The sequence below is a fragment of the Phodopus roborovskii genome, unplaced genomic scaffold (assembly GCF_943737965.1).
Source record: "Phodopus roborovskii unplaced genomic scaffold, PHOROB, whole genome shotgun sequence".
Taxonomy (NCBI): Eukaryota; Metazoa; Chordata; class Mammalia; order Rodentia; family Cricetidae; genus Phodopus; species Phodopus roborovskii.
In genome coordinates, this window is record NW_026126636.1 from 4,209,121 (window position 1) to 4,222,464 (window position 13,344).

Sequence of the window (13,344 nt, forward strand, 5' to 3'; positions counted from 1 at the left end):
TTCAAAGCAAAGTTCTTGCCCAGGATCCCATCCAGCGCCATCATCACTGCCACTCAACAACATTGACAAGACTTTCCTGCCATGAGCCCACAGACTGGGCAGGTTCGGAGCGCAGGGCATTTATTGAATGGATACATTTTCTGTTCTTGCCCTGTCACATTCTGGGAACCGGGTGCCCAGGGCTTTCTCCGACACCTCCAGACTCATCTTTACCATTTCACTTTTTCTGCGCACGTGTAAAAGCAACAAAACACCAGCGATCAGCCTTTGGCAGCAGACATGCGCACAAGCAGCAAAGTGCCAGGCCCGGAAACTGCCCAGCAACTGTGACGTCACAGAGATGCGTACTCCTCCACGAAAGCCAATGGCCAGGTTGGGTTTGAGTGGAAAAGAAAGCTCTCTCTCGGTACTTTATATGGAGCAGGACCAAGGGGTCGTTGAGGGTGGGATATCCAGACCTTTTGGAATTCAGTAGATTGTCTTTTTGATTTCTGTAATCCCAGCTCCAGGCTGAGCTCCCAAGTCTTTGCCTGTGGGAGCACCTGTCCTCAGGCAAAAGGAGACTTCGGACTGCAAGGGCCCCAAACGTTGTTGGAAGCAGGTAGACTTCCTCCCGTTTGCCTCTAAGGTGCCCATCCTTCAAACCGTAGGCTAAGCCTGACTCAGGCTGATACATTTGAATAGTGGTCTGTATCACACAGGACCAACTGGCTGTGATGGTCAGGCCGTCAGGCCGGAGAGGGTACCCAAATGTCGCAGGAAGCCCTTGTCAGCCCCACAGCCACTTCCAGGGTCCTGCCCAGCCTTAGGCACTGAGATCCAACTCGTGGTGCTGGTAGATCTGCGTGGGACCCTTGAAGCATGCTGCGAATAGAAAGCGTTTTCCTGCTATGGTGACTTGGGCAAAGGCTCGGGGGGCCACCAAGGCCGGGGGTCCCAGCTCCTGTAGTGGCTCCAGGATCCCTTTATCCGGCTCGAGACGGAAAACCTGACTGAAGGCAAAGTCGCTGCCAAGGATGGCCAACTGGTCTCTGGCAATGAGCAATGGCTGGAAGACATGAGCACCTCGAGACGGAAGCTGCTGTAGCAGGCGGAACATGGATCCATCCCAGCGCATGACCTGCAGGGTGTGGAAGCTAGTTAAACCCTGGGTCAAGAGGCACTGGGCCTGCCTGTCAGCCTCAAGCCCTAACATGAGCCTGTAGGTCCTCAGTTTCACCATACTGTACTGAGATGACAAGCGTGTGACACCAACACTATGTCCAGCAGCTTTCTTAATGTATAGATAACATTTATCTGCTCAGAGCAGATCATTGTTCTAGACCTTTCTCCCTTGAATGCCATGCAGAGTGCCGAGCAATGGTCTGTTGATTTTACTGTTATGTGTTACATCTAGCCCATCTGTTCTGGCCATACCCCGACCCAGCTTCCTCCTTCTCCAGCCTCCTGATCCCTGACACCCATTCTTATCTCCAGTGTTTTCCCCTGGAGACCCTTCAAATAGCTGAGTTAGGAGGGATCTGTCCCTGACTGTACCTCGTTCTGAAAAGCGAGCCCCAGAGGTGGTAAGCAGAGTCTAACACCAGCTCAGGCTCGAGGGTGTAGCATCCCAATGGGAGGGGAGGGGTTGGAGTTCACTACCATCCTGGAATGTTCTAGAGTTACAGAGCCAAGCTTAGCAGAATAGAGTTAAGTTTAGCGGAGCAGGTCATGTTGGCACATGTCTGTTACACCAGTGCAGGACTGACTGAATCATGTGATTGAGGCCATCCTGGACTACATATTAAGACCCTCTCTGAGTCTCTGCCTCGGGCTGTAGTTCAGGAGGCAAGATCTCCCTTAGAATTCACCAGTTGATGGTTGGGAGTATAGCTCAGCTGTAGAACTTTTGCCTGGAATTCACTAGAAGAGGGCTGGGTGTGTGGCTTAGTGGGGCTTGCTCGCCTAGGATTCATGAGGAATTGGTTGTGAAGGAGGCTCAGTGATAGAAACCGTGCCTGGAATCCACCAGTGAGAAGCTGTGCTGAAACAGTGTGGTCCAGCCCCCCTGTCAAATGAGGGTCAGCATTTGTGACCAGGCCTGGCTTCCATTGCCTGCCCCCAGCCTCACCATGGAGTCCCCAATATATCGAGTCAGGCACAGGAACACGTCTCCACCGGCCTGAAAGTGTTTCGTGGCGTAGACATCCTCGGCCTCTGGGATGTCTGTGCGCCTCTCGAAGCGGCCACCGAACCAATGGAACAGCACCGGCCTCTGGGAGGCCGAAGCAAGCAGCAGATGCGGTCGGCCATCCAGCTCCAGGGTCTCAGCGTCCGTGTCGCGGTGCCAGGCGTGCAGGCTCTGGCGTGGGTAGAAGCCGTGCCCGTCGCGGCATAGCAGCGTGGTGCTACCAGCTTTGGAGGCATCAGCCACCACGAAGCAGGGCTGCCCATCCAACCACAGGAGCTCGGCGTCATTGGGTCGCAGAAGTCGTTGAGGGGCTAGGACCTGCACTGGGGCCAGACGCAGGTCGGGGCTGGTCCGAGACCACAGATGTGAGCCTCCCCACAGGCGGGCAGCCAATATGAAGAGGCGTGGACCCAGCACCAGAGGTTTGCAGGAGACTACGGAGGGCGCTGTAGGGAGAGTGGGACACAGTCAGGCTCAGTGGCAGTCTGGGGACAGGAGGGAAGGGGCAGGAAGGGAGCTCACCAGACAGCTCTTCTTCAGGCCGGAAGCGCTGCAGGCTATAGTCCCAGACCAGGATCAGGCAGCGGCCAGCGAAGGGCTGTGCCAGGATCATGTGAGGCTCCCCCTGGTAGGAGAAGGACTCCACGCTCAGTGCCGACTCCCCAACAGTCTGGAGCCAGGACAGTTCTAGAGGCAGCAAGAGAGTCAGGTGCCTGGTGGTGGGCAGGGGACCTTATTGCTGAGCCTTGGTTAACACATCTTTGAAATGAGAATTCATGGTGTTCATCACATCAGGACCTATAGAATGGAACCTTTTCGTCTATAGCTGTGTTAACTCTCAGAAACAGGAACATCTTTAACAGGAACATCTTTTTTTTTTTTTCAAAGCTATATAGCATCATCAACTAGTCTCTTAGAAACTGTCTTAGACAGATGTTGTGACACACACTTATGATGGCAGCCTTGGGGAAGCTGAGGCAGGAGGATCTCTGGTTGCTGGTTAACCTGAGCTACATAGTGTGATCCTGTCTCAAAAACACAAACAGCACGTTTAGTTACTCAGTTAACTTTACAGCAGCATTCCTGAGAGCTTCACTTTGTTACCATGAGGACCTGAGGATAAAAGTGGGCCAGGCAGCCAGCTGGCCAGCAACACTCATCCTCCCCAGCTGGAGCTGGGGCACAGAAGGCAAGCCTGTCAACCCAGCTACGCAGGAGACGGAGCCTGTCTGGGATACAGGAGTTCAGGATAAACCTGGCAACTTAATAGCAGACCTTATCTCAAAACAAGTAAAGTAAACTCAAAACAAAAAAAGTAAAAAACAGGCTGGGATGTATGTAGCTCAGTGGTGAAGCCCCTGACTATAGTCTTCCAGTGAGGGGTTGGGGGCGTGGCTCAGTGGTAGAAACCCTGCCTAGAATCCCCCAGTAAGGGGCTGGGAGTATGACCCAGTTAGAACACCTACTAGAATCCCCCAGTAAGGAGCTGGGGGAGTGGCTCAGTTGTAGAGCCCCTGCCTAGAATGCCCCAGTGAGGGGCTGGGGGTATAGATCAGTAGTGGAATAACATGTGGAATGCTCAGAGTTTAATCCCTAGTATCTCTCTCTCTCTCTCTCTCTCTCTCTCTCTCTCTCTCTCTCTCTCACACACACACACACACACACACACACACAAAGCACTTTTTTTCATGAAGCAGGGAGATGACCATCAGACAGCCCAGCCAGGATGTTCTAGCAGCCCTACTCAAACATGATATCCCCAGATAATCATGATCAAGTTCACAACGGACGGGAAGTGTGATGTTCCCGTCAGTGTGTGAACATGACTTTTCCTGGACCTGGCCTCTTTCTCCTGCTTTTGTGCCACACCCGAAAGCATACGGAGATGCCACAGCCTGACTTGAACCATAAAAACAAGGGCAACAACAAGGGGCTACCCCACCCATGCAGAGGAAAGGCCATCTGCTCCCATTTGTGTTTATGTATGAGGTTGCATGACACGTGTAGAGGTCAGAGGGCAAGTGTGAGAGCTAGTCTCTCCTTCCATCGTATGGGCTCTGGGAATTGAACCCAGGTCCTTATTCACAGAGCCATCTCACCAGCCCAGGAAATTCTTTTATTTTTATGTTGTGTGCAATGTTTATCCAGCATGCTCGTCTGTGAGAGGCTGTCAGATTTCAGACTTACAGACCAGTTGTGAGCTGCCTGCCATGTGGGTGCTGAGAATTGAACCCTGGTCCTCTGGAAAACCAATCAGTGCTCTTAACCACTGAGCCCTCTCTCCAGACCCCCAGGAGGTTCTTTAATTCACTCTCCAGGTTGTCAGTGAGAGACGGTACATTGGTAGTATGTCACCCTGTATACCAGGCCCTGTTCCTAGGTGGCAAGGTTAAAACAGTAAGCTAAAACAGGGATGGATGTTCACACAAAGGGAATCTCATTTTGATTTTGAAGTAGAACTTCACCATGTAGCCCACACTGCCCCCAAGTTCACAATCTTCCAGCCTTAGCAGTTCCAGTGCTGGATTGCAAGACAAGTATGTACTACAAAGCCCTGCAGAATCTTTAAAAAAAGAAAAAAAAATCCTTTAAATCAGCCCTTCCTGGGCTGGAGGGACCAGGGGAGGGGGGATAGCTCAGTGGGTAAGGGCGCTTGCCACCAAGTCTGATGGAGCTGAATTTAGTCCCAGAACCCAGTGGTGCAAGGACAGAATATTAATTCCCACTTGTCCCTGAACTCTGTGCGTGTGCCATGCATGCATGTGTGATACACACACAGCCACCACTCCCCCACACTCATATTTTAAAACATAAATGAAGCTGGGCATTGGTGGCACACACCTTTAATCCCATCACTCGAGGCAGAGGCAGGTGGATCTCTGTGAGTTCGAGGCCAGTCTGGTCTACAGAGTGAGTTCCAAGACAGCCAGAGCTACCTAGAGAAACCCTGTCTCAAAAACAAAAACAAGCAAATGTGAGCGAAAACCATATTACGTGCTGTTTGTATCCTTCCTTGGCTTCCCTGGAGGCTCTGGGCTTCCTCGGATGCTAATGCTTTCTCGGGTCCTGACCTCACACCTACCCTAGACTCTGCCTGTGCCTCCTCATTTTAGAGGGATTGTTCTGGACTGTTTGGGATTGACTGCCTTCTCAACAGTAGCCTTGGGGAGGGAGCGCGAAACCCAGGGCCAGTCAGCGAGTCACTGCGGTCCTGCAGGACCCATCATTCAGAAAAAAATGTCATGATATAATCTATGCATTTGTGGAAAAGCTCAAAGAAGACAAGCTCCAGGGAGGAGGGAGGTGCCCACAGCTCCCGGCACAAAATGGGTGCCAAGGAGGGGTATTTAAAAGTGTCATATTAACCATACCAGGGGATGCTTACAAAACCCTCATGGAAGCCCTGCGTATTGCTGCCGGCAGTCACCAGCACTTGGGGGGGGGGAGGGGGGTCTGAGACCAAGGGACTGCTACAAGTTTGAGGCAGCTTGGGTTACATAGTGAGACTTTGTTTCAGAAAATCAAACAAAAACAGCAACAAATAAGGGCTGGAGAGACCGCTCAGGGTTACCGGGAGCAGGGTTTTTTTTGTTTTGTTTTGTTTTTTTTTTTTTTCCTGCTCCTGCAGAGAACTGGAGTTCCGGTCCCCAGCACCCATGCAGGCCAGTTTCCGACTGCCTACAATTCTAATTCCAGAGGATTCAACATCTGCACTTGAATGCACATACCCATACACAGACACACACACCTACATATAATAACAACAACAACAACAATAATAATACAAAAACCTCTTGTCCCAGAACTGGTACGGAAAGCTGTGCAGAGACCAAGTTGCGATTCATGCTTGCAACCCCTGCACACAGAAGGCAAGGGGGTCACAAGTTCAATGACAGCTTTGTCTGTGAGTCAAGAGCCTACCAAACCGTAAAGAAAAATATTGCCCAGCGTTTAATCCTCCCAGAGAACGGCCATCACTGTTTACAACCCTGCTTTACAAATGAGGAAACTGAGACCCAGGGAAGGTATCTCCATCTCCAAAGCCCTATGGCTGCCTCCACCCAGGCCCTGTGGGCCCTCCCACTGCTGAGGAGTGGGGGAGGGGAAGGAAGCTGTCACCTGTGGCTCTGCACTTGAACTTCTTAGGGTCAAGGTGACTCAGTTGCATTTGGGCCAGGGCAGAGGGGCCTGCACAGGTCCCCAGGCCCACACTGGCATTCACCGTAGGCATCCACTGAAGCAGCCACAGTACTCGGCAGTCACACTGGAACGGGTTCCCACGCAGGTCCCTGGGGCAAGAAACGGGGAAGAAGCTGTGTCCCAGGTTCTCTGAGGCTTAGAGGCAGGTGAGGGTGTAGGAGGATACCCTCAGGTGACCGGAAAGTATAAGCAAAGCATACCCGTGCATGCTAGCCCAAGGAGGCCCGGCTCTCCCTCTCTGTAAGCATCCACCCCCCCCCCCCAAGCCTGAGCTCACACATGAGTCAGAGTGTCCAGGCCTCGAAACAGGAATCTGGGGAGCGCCTCGAGGTGGTTGTTGGCCAGGCTTCTGATGGAGCAGGAGAAGAAAGAGTGTCAGCTGTGGCCAGCAGATGCTATGGCCTTGAGGGATGTCGGGTGCCTATGGGGGAGGACCGGGCTGTGGAAGTACACACAGGTGTGTGAGCGAATGGAGTCCCCTCAGGGCGTTCTTGGAGATGGAGCCAATCTTGTTGTCTTCAATGAAGCTGTGGGGAGAGGGTGGACTGAGTAGGAGGCCCACAGTGCTGGGGAAACCAGCCCGAGGAAGCCACCGGAAAGGCTTCTTTTTCCTCTCTCACCTGGAATGGCCATACCTTCCCTCAGCGCCCATTGCCAGAGCCTACACCAACAACACAGATAGTGTCACCAACATCACACCTTCGTGACCAGAACCGGGACTGCTGCTGCCATGACACCAACGCTGCCACCATTGTTACAAACCTCAGCTGATACCTACAGTGTCGCTGTCACCACCAACACTCGGTGTCTTCATCATCAACGGTAAACCCAGAGCCAACAACACCATCAAAACTAACAACAGGGCTGGGCACGGCTCTGCAGGTAAAGGCAGTCACCGTCATGCCTGATAACCCAGGTTTGATCCCCAGAACCCGTGTTGTCATCTGACTTCTACATGTGGATCATGACACATACACTGTTACCCCCCCCATAAATGCAACATTTTAAAGAAGCATGACCTCTGGGCTAAGGCGTGCCTTAGAGATAGAGCCCCTGCCTAGAATCCCCCAGTGAGGGGCTGGGGTGGGCTCAGTGGTAGAGCACCTGTCTAGAATCCCCCAGTGAGGGGCTGGGGTGTGGCTCAGTGGTAGAGCCCCTGCCTAGAATCCCCCAGTGAGGGGCTGGGGTGAGGCTCAGTGGTAGAGCCCCTGCCTAGAATCCCCCAGTGAGGAGTTTTTAACTACTGTCCTAGCATGCCCAAAACCCCAGTTTCCAAAAACAAATAGAAAAGAGCTCCCGCCAACATTCTACCCGTAGCCGTGACCAGCATCAACGCACACCATAAGCACATGCACCTACACTGATAATCACCATACACGCCAGCCCCACACACCTAATAGATATCCCCAATAACACCAACAGTATCGTTGCAGCCATTTTGGTCAGCAGCCCCCATAGTCAGTCAGCACTGGAAGGAGATTGCAGGCCGGGTGCAGAATGAAGATTAATACAAATAGGTTGGTTTAAGTTGTAAGAGCTAATTAGCAATAAGCCTGAGCCACCAACCATGCATCGGAACTGGCCGGTGGGAAAGAGACTTCCCTGCACACACCATTTCTCTTTCATCAGTAATAAGGGCCACCCCTACAGACATATTCACAGCAGCAGCATCACACCACAGCCCTGTCATGCAGCCATCCCCTCTCTGGCACTGCCACCACACTCACATGGTCACTGCACAGCTCCAAGTGGTTTCCGGTAATTTCAAATATTCCCTGCCACTGACCTCTTTGTACACCCTTTCCTGGAATCCCCCTGCATCAGGGCAACTGAATCTGGCTATCTAAGTCCCTTGCTGATTTTTTGGTTTCCAGGGCTGGGACTGAAACCCAGGGTCTCACCCATGGTAAGCAAGCGTCTACTCCCGAGATGGCAACCCTAGTCTCTTGTTTTATTTTATTTCCTTTCTTATTATGAGACAGGGTCTCACTGAGTTGCTCTGGCTAGCCTTGAACTCACTCTTTAGCCCAAGGAGGCTTTGAATTAGGTATCCTCCTGCTTTAACCTCCTGAAGCTAGCAGGCCCAGCTTCCTTTGTGAATCTTGAAGTACGCAGAAGTGAGATTCATTTCCAACCAGTAGCCCCTGAGCTGTCCTTCCTCCTAGGGACCTGCCAATGGCCAGATGCCCCTTCCCCAGACGGCCTCCCTTTGTCTTCTTACACTGGGAGTCTCAGAGAGGCTTGCCTGCCCCTCCAGACCCCCTTTCCCCAGCCTCTGGCGGTACTCACAGGTACTGCAGGTAGGATAGGCCGCTGAAGGCATCATCCTCAATCACGGAGAAGGTATTGGATGTGAAGAGCCTGGCAAGGGGTGCGGCGAAGCAGATGTTTTCAGAGCTGCAGACCGGTGTCTGTGGCTCTATTCTTAGCCCCCATCCAACCCGAAGACACATGCAAGCGTGGGCGTATGTGAACAGACACAGGTGTTTGCATAAATACACATGACGTGCACATGTCCTCATACGTGTCTGAACACCCACCATGGATGCGTGCATCTCTCTCTCTCTCTCTCTCTCTCTCTCTCTCTCTCTCTCTCTCTCTCTCACACACACACACACACACACACACACACGGACACCCATTTCCTTGAACAGTGGGTGGTGGGCCCAGCCAGACTATACTCACAGCAGGTGTAAGGATGGCATCTTCATGAAGCTACCAGCCTTCAGCTGGGAGACCCCCATCCTGACGAGGGAGCTGGGGACATGGGTGAGATCAGTGAGCAGAAAAACCACTCCAATTTTCCTCTCTTAAAGCAGAGCCCCGGGCTGCTCTGGAGGCCCTGGCCTTCCACGTTGAGCCTGGGGGTACCTCCAACTGCCCTTTACCCTGCCCTCCGCCATGACCCCCTCCGCACAAGCACAAGCCCCTGGCTGTTGCTCTTCCTGTCGGGACTCTCCCAGTGGGCACCTTTCCAAATCTCAGCAGCCCTCTTCCACACATCCAAGAATCCTTCGATGTCCAAGATTCTGACAGAGACCCCAGCACCACACCCCAAGGCCCCAGGCCTCCTCCCTCCCTTTGGGCCCACACAGGGTCTGGCACTCACAGTGACAGCAGCGTGGTGGAGAGGCTGTCGGGCAGCTCGGTGGAGCCCTCACACAGGGTGCTGTCCTTGGAACAGGAGCAGCGTGGAGGACACTTTCCCTTGGGGGGACTCCAGGCTGCTCCTGCCCCAGCCCCGGCCAACAGCAGCAACAGAATGCCTGCGCCTCCCATGCCCCCTGCCCCTGCCCAGGTCCCACTGACCCTGTCCCGCCAGACTGCAATCACTGCATCCTTGTGGGCTGCCCCTCCATCCTGCTGCTGGCCATGCTGTCCTGTAGCTGGCTGGCCTCCTTGTTCTCTCTCTCAGCCTGTCCCTCTCTCTCTCTGGATCTGGAGGGTGGGATTTGCTGTCAATATCTTTATCTCCCTATCATTCTGTTTCCCACCCCTGCAATCTCTTGTCCATTTCTGTCTTTGTCTGTCTGTCTCTGGTTCAGCTTCTAGATCTCTGGTGTGTGTGTGTGTGTCTGTGTCTGTGTCTGTGTGTCTGTCCTTGTCCTTCTGCCTGGTGTCATGTACCTCTCACCTCCCTGCCCTGTTGAAGTTTCCAGTACTTTCTGTGAGTCCTCCCACACTCCTGCTCCACTTGCTGTGGCCTGGGATGTGCCCAGCAGAAGGGTAGGAAGGAGGGGGTCAGAGGCCATAGGAAGAAAAGGCCCAGGGAAGGGACTGAATGGCCTTTGAGGGGGCGGGGCTGCCAAGGGCGTGACCCACCCTAGGCACTTCCAACCAACCCCCTCATCAGAGTCCCCACTCAACCCCAGTTGGGGAGAGTGGGAAGGATGTCCCCAGGGTGGAGAGCAGATGGCTCTGCAGACTGCGGATGGGAGGGGCTAGAGGAGAAGTCAGTGGGGGATGGGGGGTATCCTAGCTGTCCCGCCAGCCCCTTCTCTTAGAGGGTGTGGTCCGCTCTGTCACCAAGGCACCACCAGGCCAACACTGGTCCAGCTGCTCCCCCTGGTGGTCACCCTTGGCAGGACAACCAGAGCTCTCTCCAGATCCCCGTAATTAACTCTATGAAAGCCAAGATCCGATACTGAATGTAAGAATTAACAGTGATGATGCTGCCTCTCTCTTCCACACCAAATCGATCGACCTTTGCCCTAAAACTTCACCACCAGCAGTCGAATCTTTTCTGGCCCTCAGGCCAGTGTCGTTTGCATGACTAATTCACAGTGAAGAAAGGTCAGGGGCTCAGGGTGGCCCCGCCCAGTGGAGGAAGAGTCAGGATCCAAATCGGGGAAGCCGACTCCAGGTTCCCTCTGTATTGTCCTGCATCCTTTCTTTAGAGGCTGAAATTTGTGGACATGTGCACAACTGGATGTTTTCAGATGAAAGCTTTCAGAAACTCGGACATATTCTCTTCATTAACTGAGAACGATGTGTAAATCACACATAACCAGTGGGTTGACCCTCCCACACCCCTCGAGCTATGTGATAATCGTTTATATGTGTTTGCGTGTTTGTTTGAGACTGGCCTGGGACTCATTTTGTAGTTCAGGCTGCCCTCAAATGCAACATTCCCCTGGCTTAGCCTGCCTGGTGCTGGAATGACAGATGGGCACCTCCACACTGTGTGCCAGGTTTTACGTGTGTTAGCTCACTGACGTCACAGCAACCTTGTGAGGTGTGGGGCTGGGGTACCACTGTTCCTGCTTTACAATCCCTTCTCCAAAAAACGGGGCACTCTTAAATGATTAGCTTCCCCGGGGGACAATTGGTTCTGGAGTAATAGTAACAACCACTTTGCTGCCTGGGGCCAGAAGGCAGAGGAATGCACAGCCTCTTTCCACGGAGGTACATTGGAGGACAGGAGCCAAACAGATCCTGGGTCCAGCCCAGTACTGTGTTGCCTCAGTCAAGTTACTTGACCTCTCTGTTCCTTCGTTTCCTTATTTGTCAATGAGATCATTCGTATTATCCATGCTCAGACTGAGGAGATGGATGGCTCTGTGAGCTAATAAATCAGATCCCCTCTTTGGGGTTCAGTCAGGCGTGGGGGCAATTCTCTTGTACAGAGTCTCACAAAACTCAGGCTGGCCTTGAACTTGCTGTTTAACCAAGGATGGCCTTGATCTCAGAACCCTCTGGGAATAAGCATGCATCATCACTCTCCCAGGTTCTGTGGTGCTGAGGACTCAGCCCAGGACTCCATGACTGCTAAGGAAGCACTCTGCTCACAGCCACATCCCCAGCCCTATACGGGAATTCACAGTGGTGACGGCCCAGGTAACCCCAGCACTCAGAGGGTAGAGGCAGTCGGATCAAAAGTTGGAGGCTAGTCTAGGCTACACAGTAAGTTGGAGGCCAACCTGGGGTTGTGGAACAAGAGCCTGTCTCAAAACAAGCAAAAGCAATTGAAAAAGTTTTCGGCTAGGGATGCAAAGGGGACAGTGTCAGGCCTGAACCATTCCAACAGGTTCTCACTCCCATTTGTGGCTAGAAAGATGGCTTTTACAGTGAAGACAGGGGTAACTGGGTACAAACAAACATTTACTGTGCACCAGCCTTGCAGTAAGAGCACTAGTTTTTCACTGCTTTGCACGGATTGTTCTAGATAATCACACCACCTCCCTCTGTTGGGGGAATATTACTATTCCTTCCATTTTACAGATGGGACAACTGAGCCCCAGACAGGCTGTCACCAGCCCAGCATCACACAATGAGAAAGGATCGAGCTGTTTCACCCGGGGCACTGAGCATGTCAGAACCACTCTGTAAGCAAAGGAGGCTGGACAGGCTGGCTGGCTGCTCCTGTCCCCTCTCGGTTGCTGTGTAAACCAGGGTTATCTGTAACCAGGGACACTGGGACCTGGAGGGTAGAAGAAGGATGTGGGGACACAGGGTTATCTGAGGCTGGAAGTGTGTCCCTGACAGGTCTGTCAGAGGAGCATAGTATCTGGGCTGCTGTTTGCTGAGGCTGGGGGGCATTTCTACCAGCAAGCAGACTTAAGGAAGATCAGATATCTAGACCTCGGTTTACCAGCCTCTAAAATGGAGATGACAAGAAAACGCCAAGTTCGTGACCCTCTGAGCCTGGCCAGGAGTTGCAGATAGAACATCAGTGGCTTCTCCATTTTGTAGCCCAGGATGGCTGAGGGACAGTGAAGTCTCCATAGCTGCAAGGAGTCTTGAACCCATGCCTGTCCCCTGCTCTCTCTGTCTGTAGGGCTTGTGAAGCTGTCTGGCCGGTGAGAACGTCAGAAGTGTTTCCCCCATGGCTCCACAGGATGACATGCCCTAAGGGGACAGGAAGATCAAGTGCATATCTGCGGCTCTGGAACATGTGGCCCTGCGTGTCTATGGCTTTGTAGACCATGATGTGCCTGCTGGTCTGCACACAGGGTGTACACCCGGTGTGAGGGTTAGCGATGGCCGTGCAGAGGACGAGCCCTACCATCAACTTGCTGGTGAGCCCACATTCCTAGGGGCTCAGCTGTGTGCTCACCTCCTCCTCCTGTGGGAATGGGAGTGCTGGGTGTGAGTCTGTCTTTGGATGTGTCCCTGCGGGCTGTGTGTGATAGTGTGTAACCATGTGTAAGAGTAGACAGAGTATGGCAATGCCTTTTTTTAATGAGAAGGGTCACGTGTCTCACACTCTGTCTAGTTCACGCTGCAGGACAGTCTGACCTTTAATCCCCAATCCTCCTGCCTCGGCTTCCTTAGTGTAGCACCAGACTCATCCAGTGTGTGCACAGATCCCGAGTGTGTGTGTGTGTGTGTGAGTGTGTGTGTGTGTGTTACTCCTGGCAGAACATCGGTCAGAGGCCAGTGACCTTGTAAGCACTTAGGTTGTGTGACCTTAGGCCCCAGCTGGGCCAATTCCCGGAAATTCTAGCAGAAAACATTCTCTGACCCTGCTGCAT

The 13,344-nt window shown here is 52.9% G+C and overlaps 1 protein-coding gene across 1 annotated transcript; it reads right to left on the reverse strand.

Annotated features, from left to right (window-relative positions):
- Positions 1-759: 759 nt before the first annotated feature.
- Positions 760-9,649, reverse strand: Lgi4 (leucine rich repeat LGI family member 4). The gene is made up of 9 exons (XM_051207325.1): positions 9,480-9,649; positions 9,056-9,127; positions 8,660-8,731; positions 6,826-6,897; positions 6,648-6,719; positions 6,290-6,459; positions 2,693-2,857; positions 2,111-2,616; positions 760-1,120 (listed from the first exon to the last, which is right to left on the reverse strand). Exons 1-9 carry the CDS (start codon positions 9,647-9,649, stop codon positions 806-808), a joined length of 1,614 nt encoding a protein of 537 aa, XP_051063282.1. The 3' UTR covers positions 760-805.
- Positions 9,650-13,344: the final 3,695 nt, after the last annotated feature.

Bases quoted from the DNA above. Each gene is read 5' to 3' on its own strand.
- Lgi4 (XM_051207325.1), bottom strand. From the start codon at position 9,649: ATGGGAGGCGCAGGCATTCTGTTGCTGCTGTTGGCCGGGGCTGGGGCA. The intron at 2,617-2,692 runs GTGAGCTCCCTT...CTCTCCCTACAG, and splicing joins GCCTGAAGAAGAGCTGTCTG to CGCCCTCCGTAGTCTCCTGC. The intron at 1,121-2,110 runs GTGAGGCTGGGG...CACACCCTGCAG, and splicing joins GATATATTGGGGACTCCATG to GTCATGCGCTGGGATGGATC.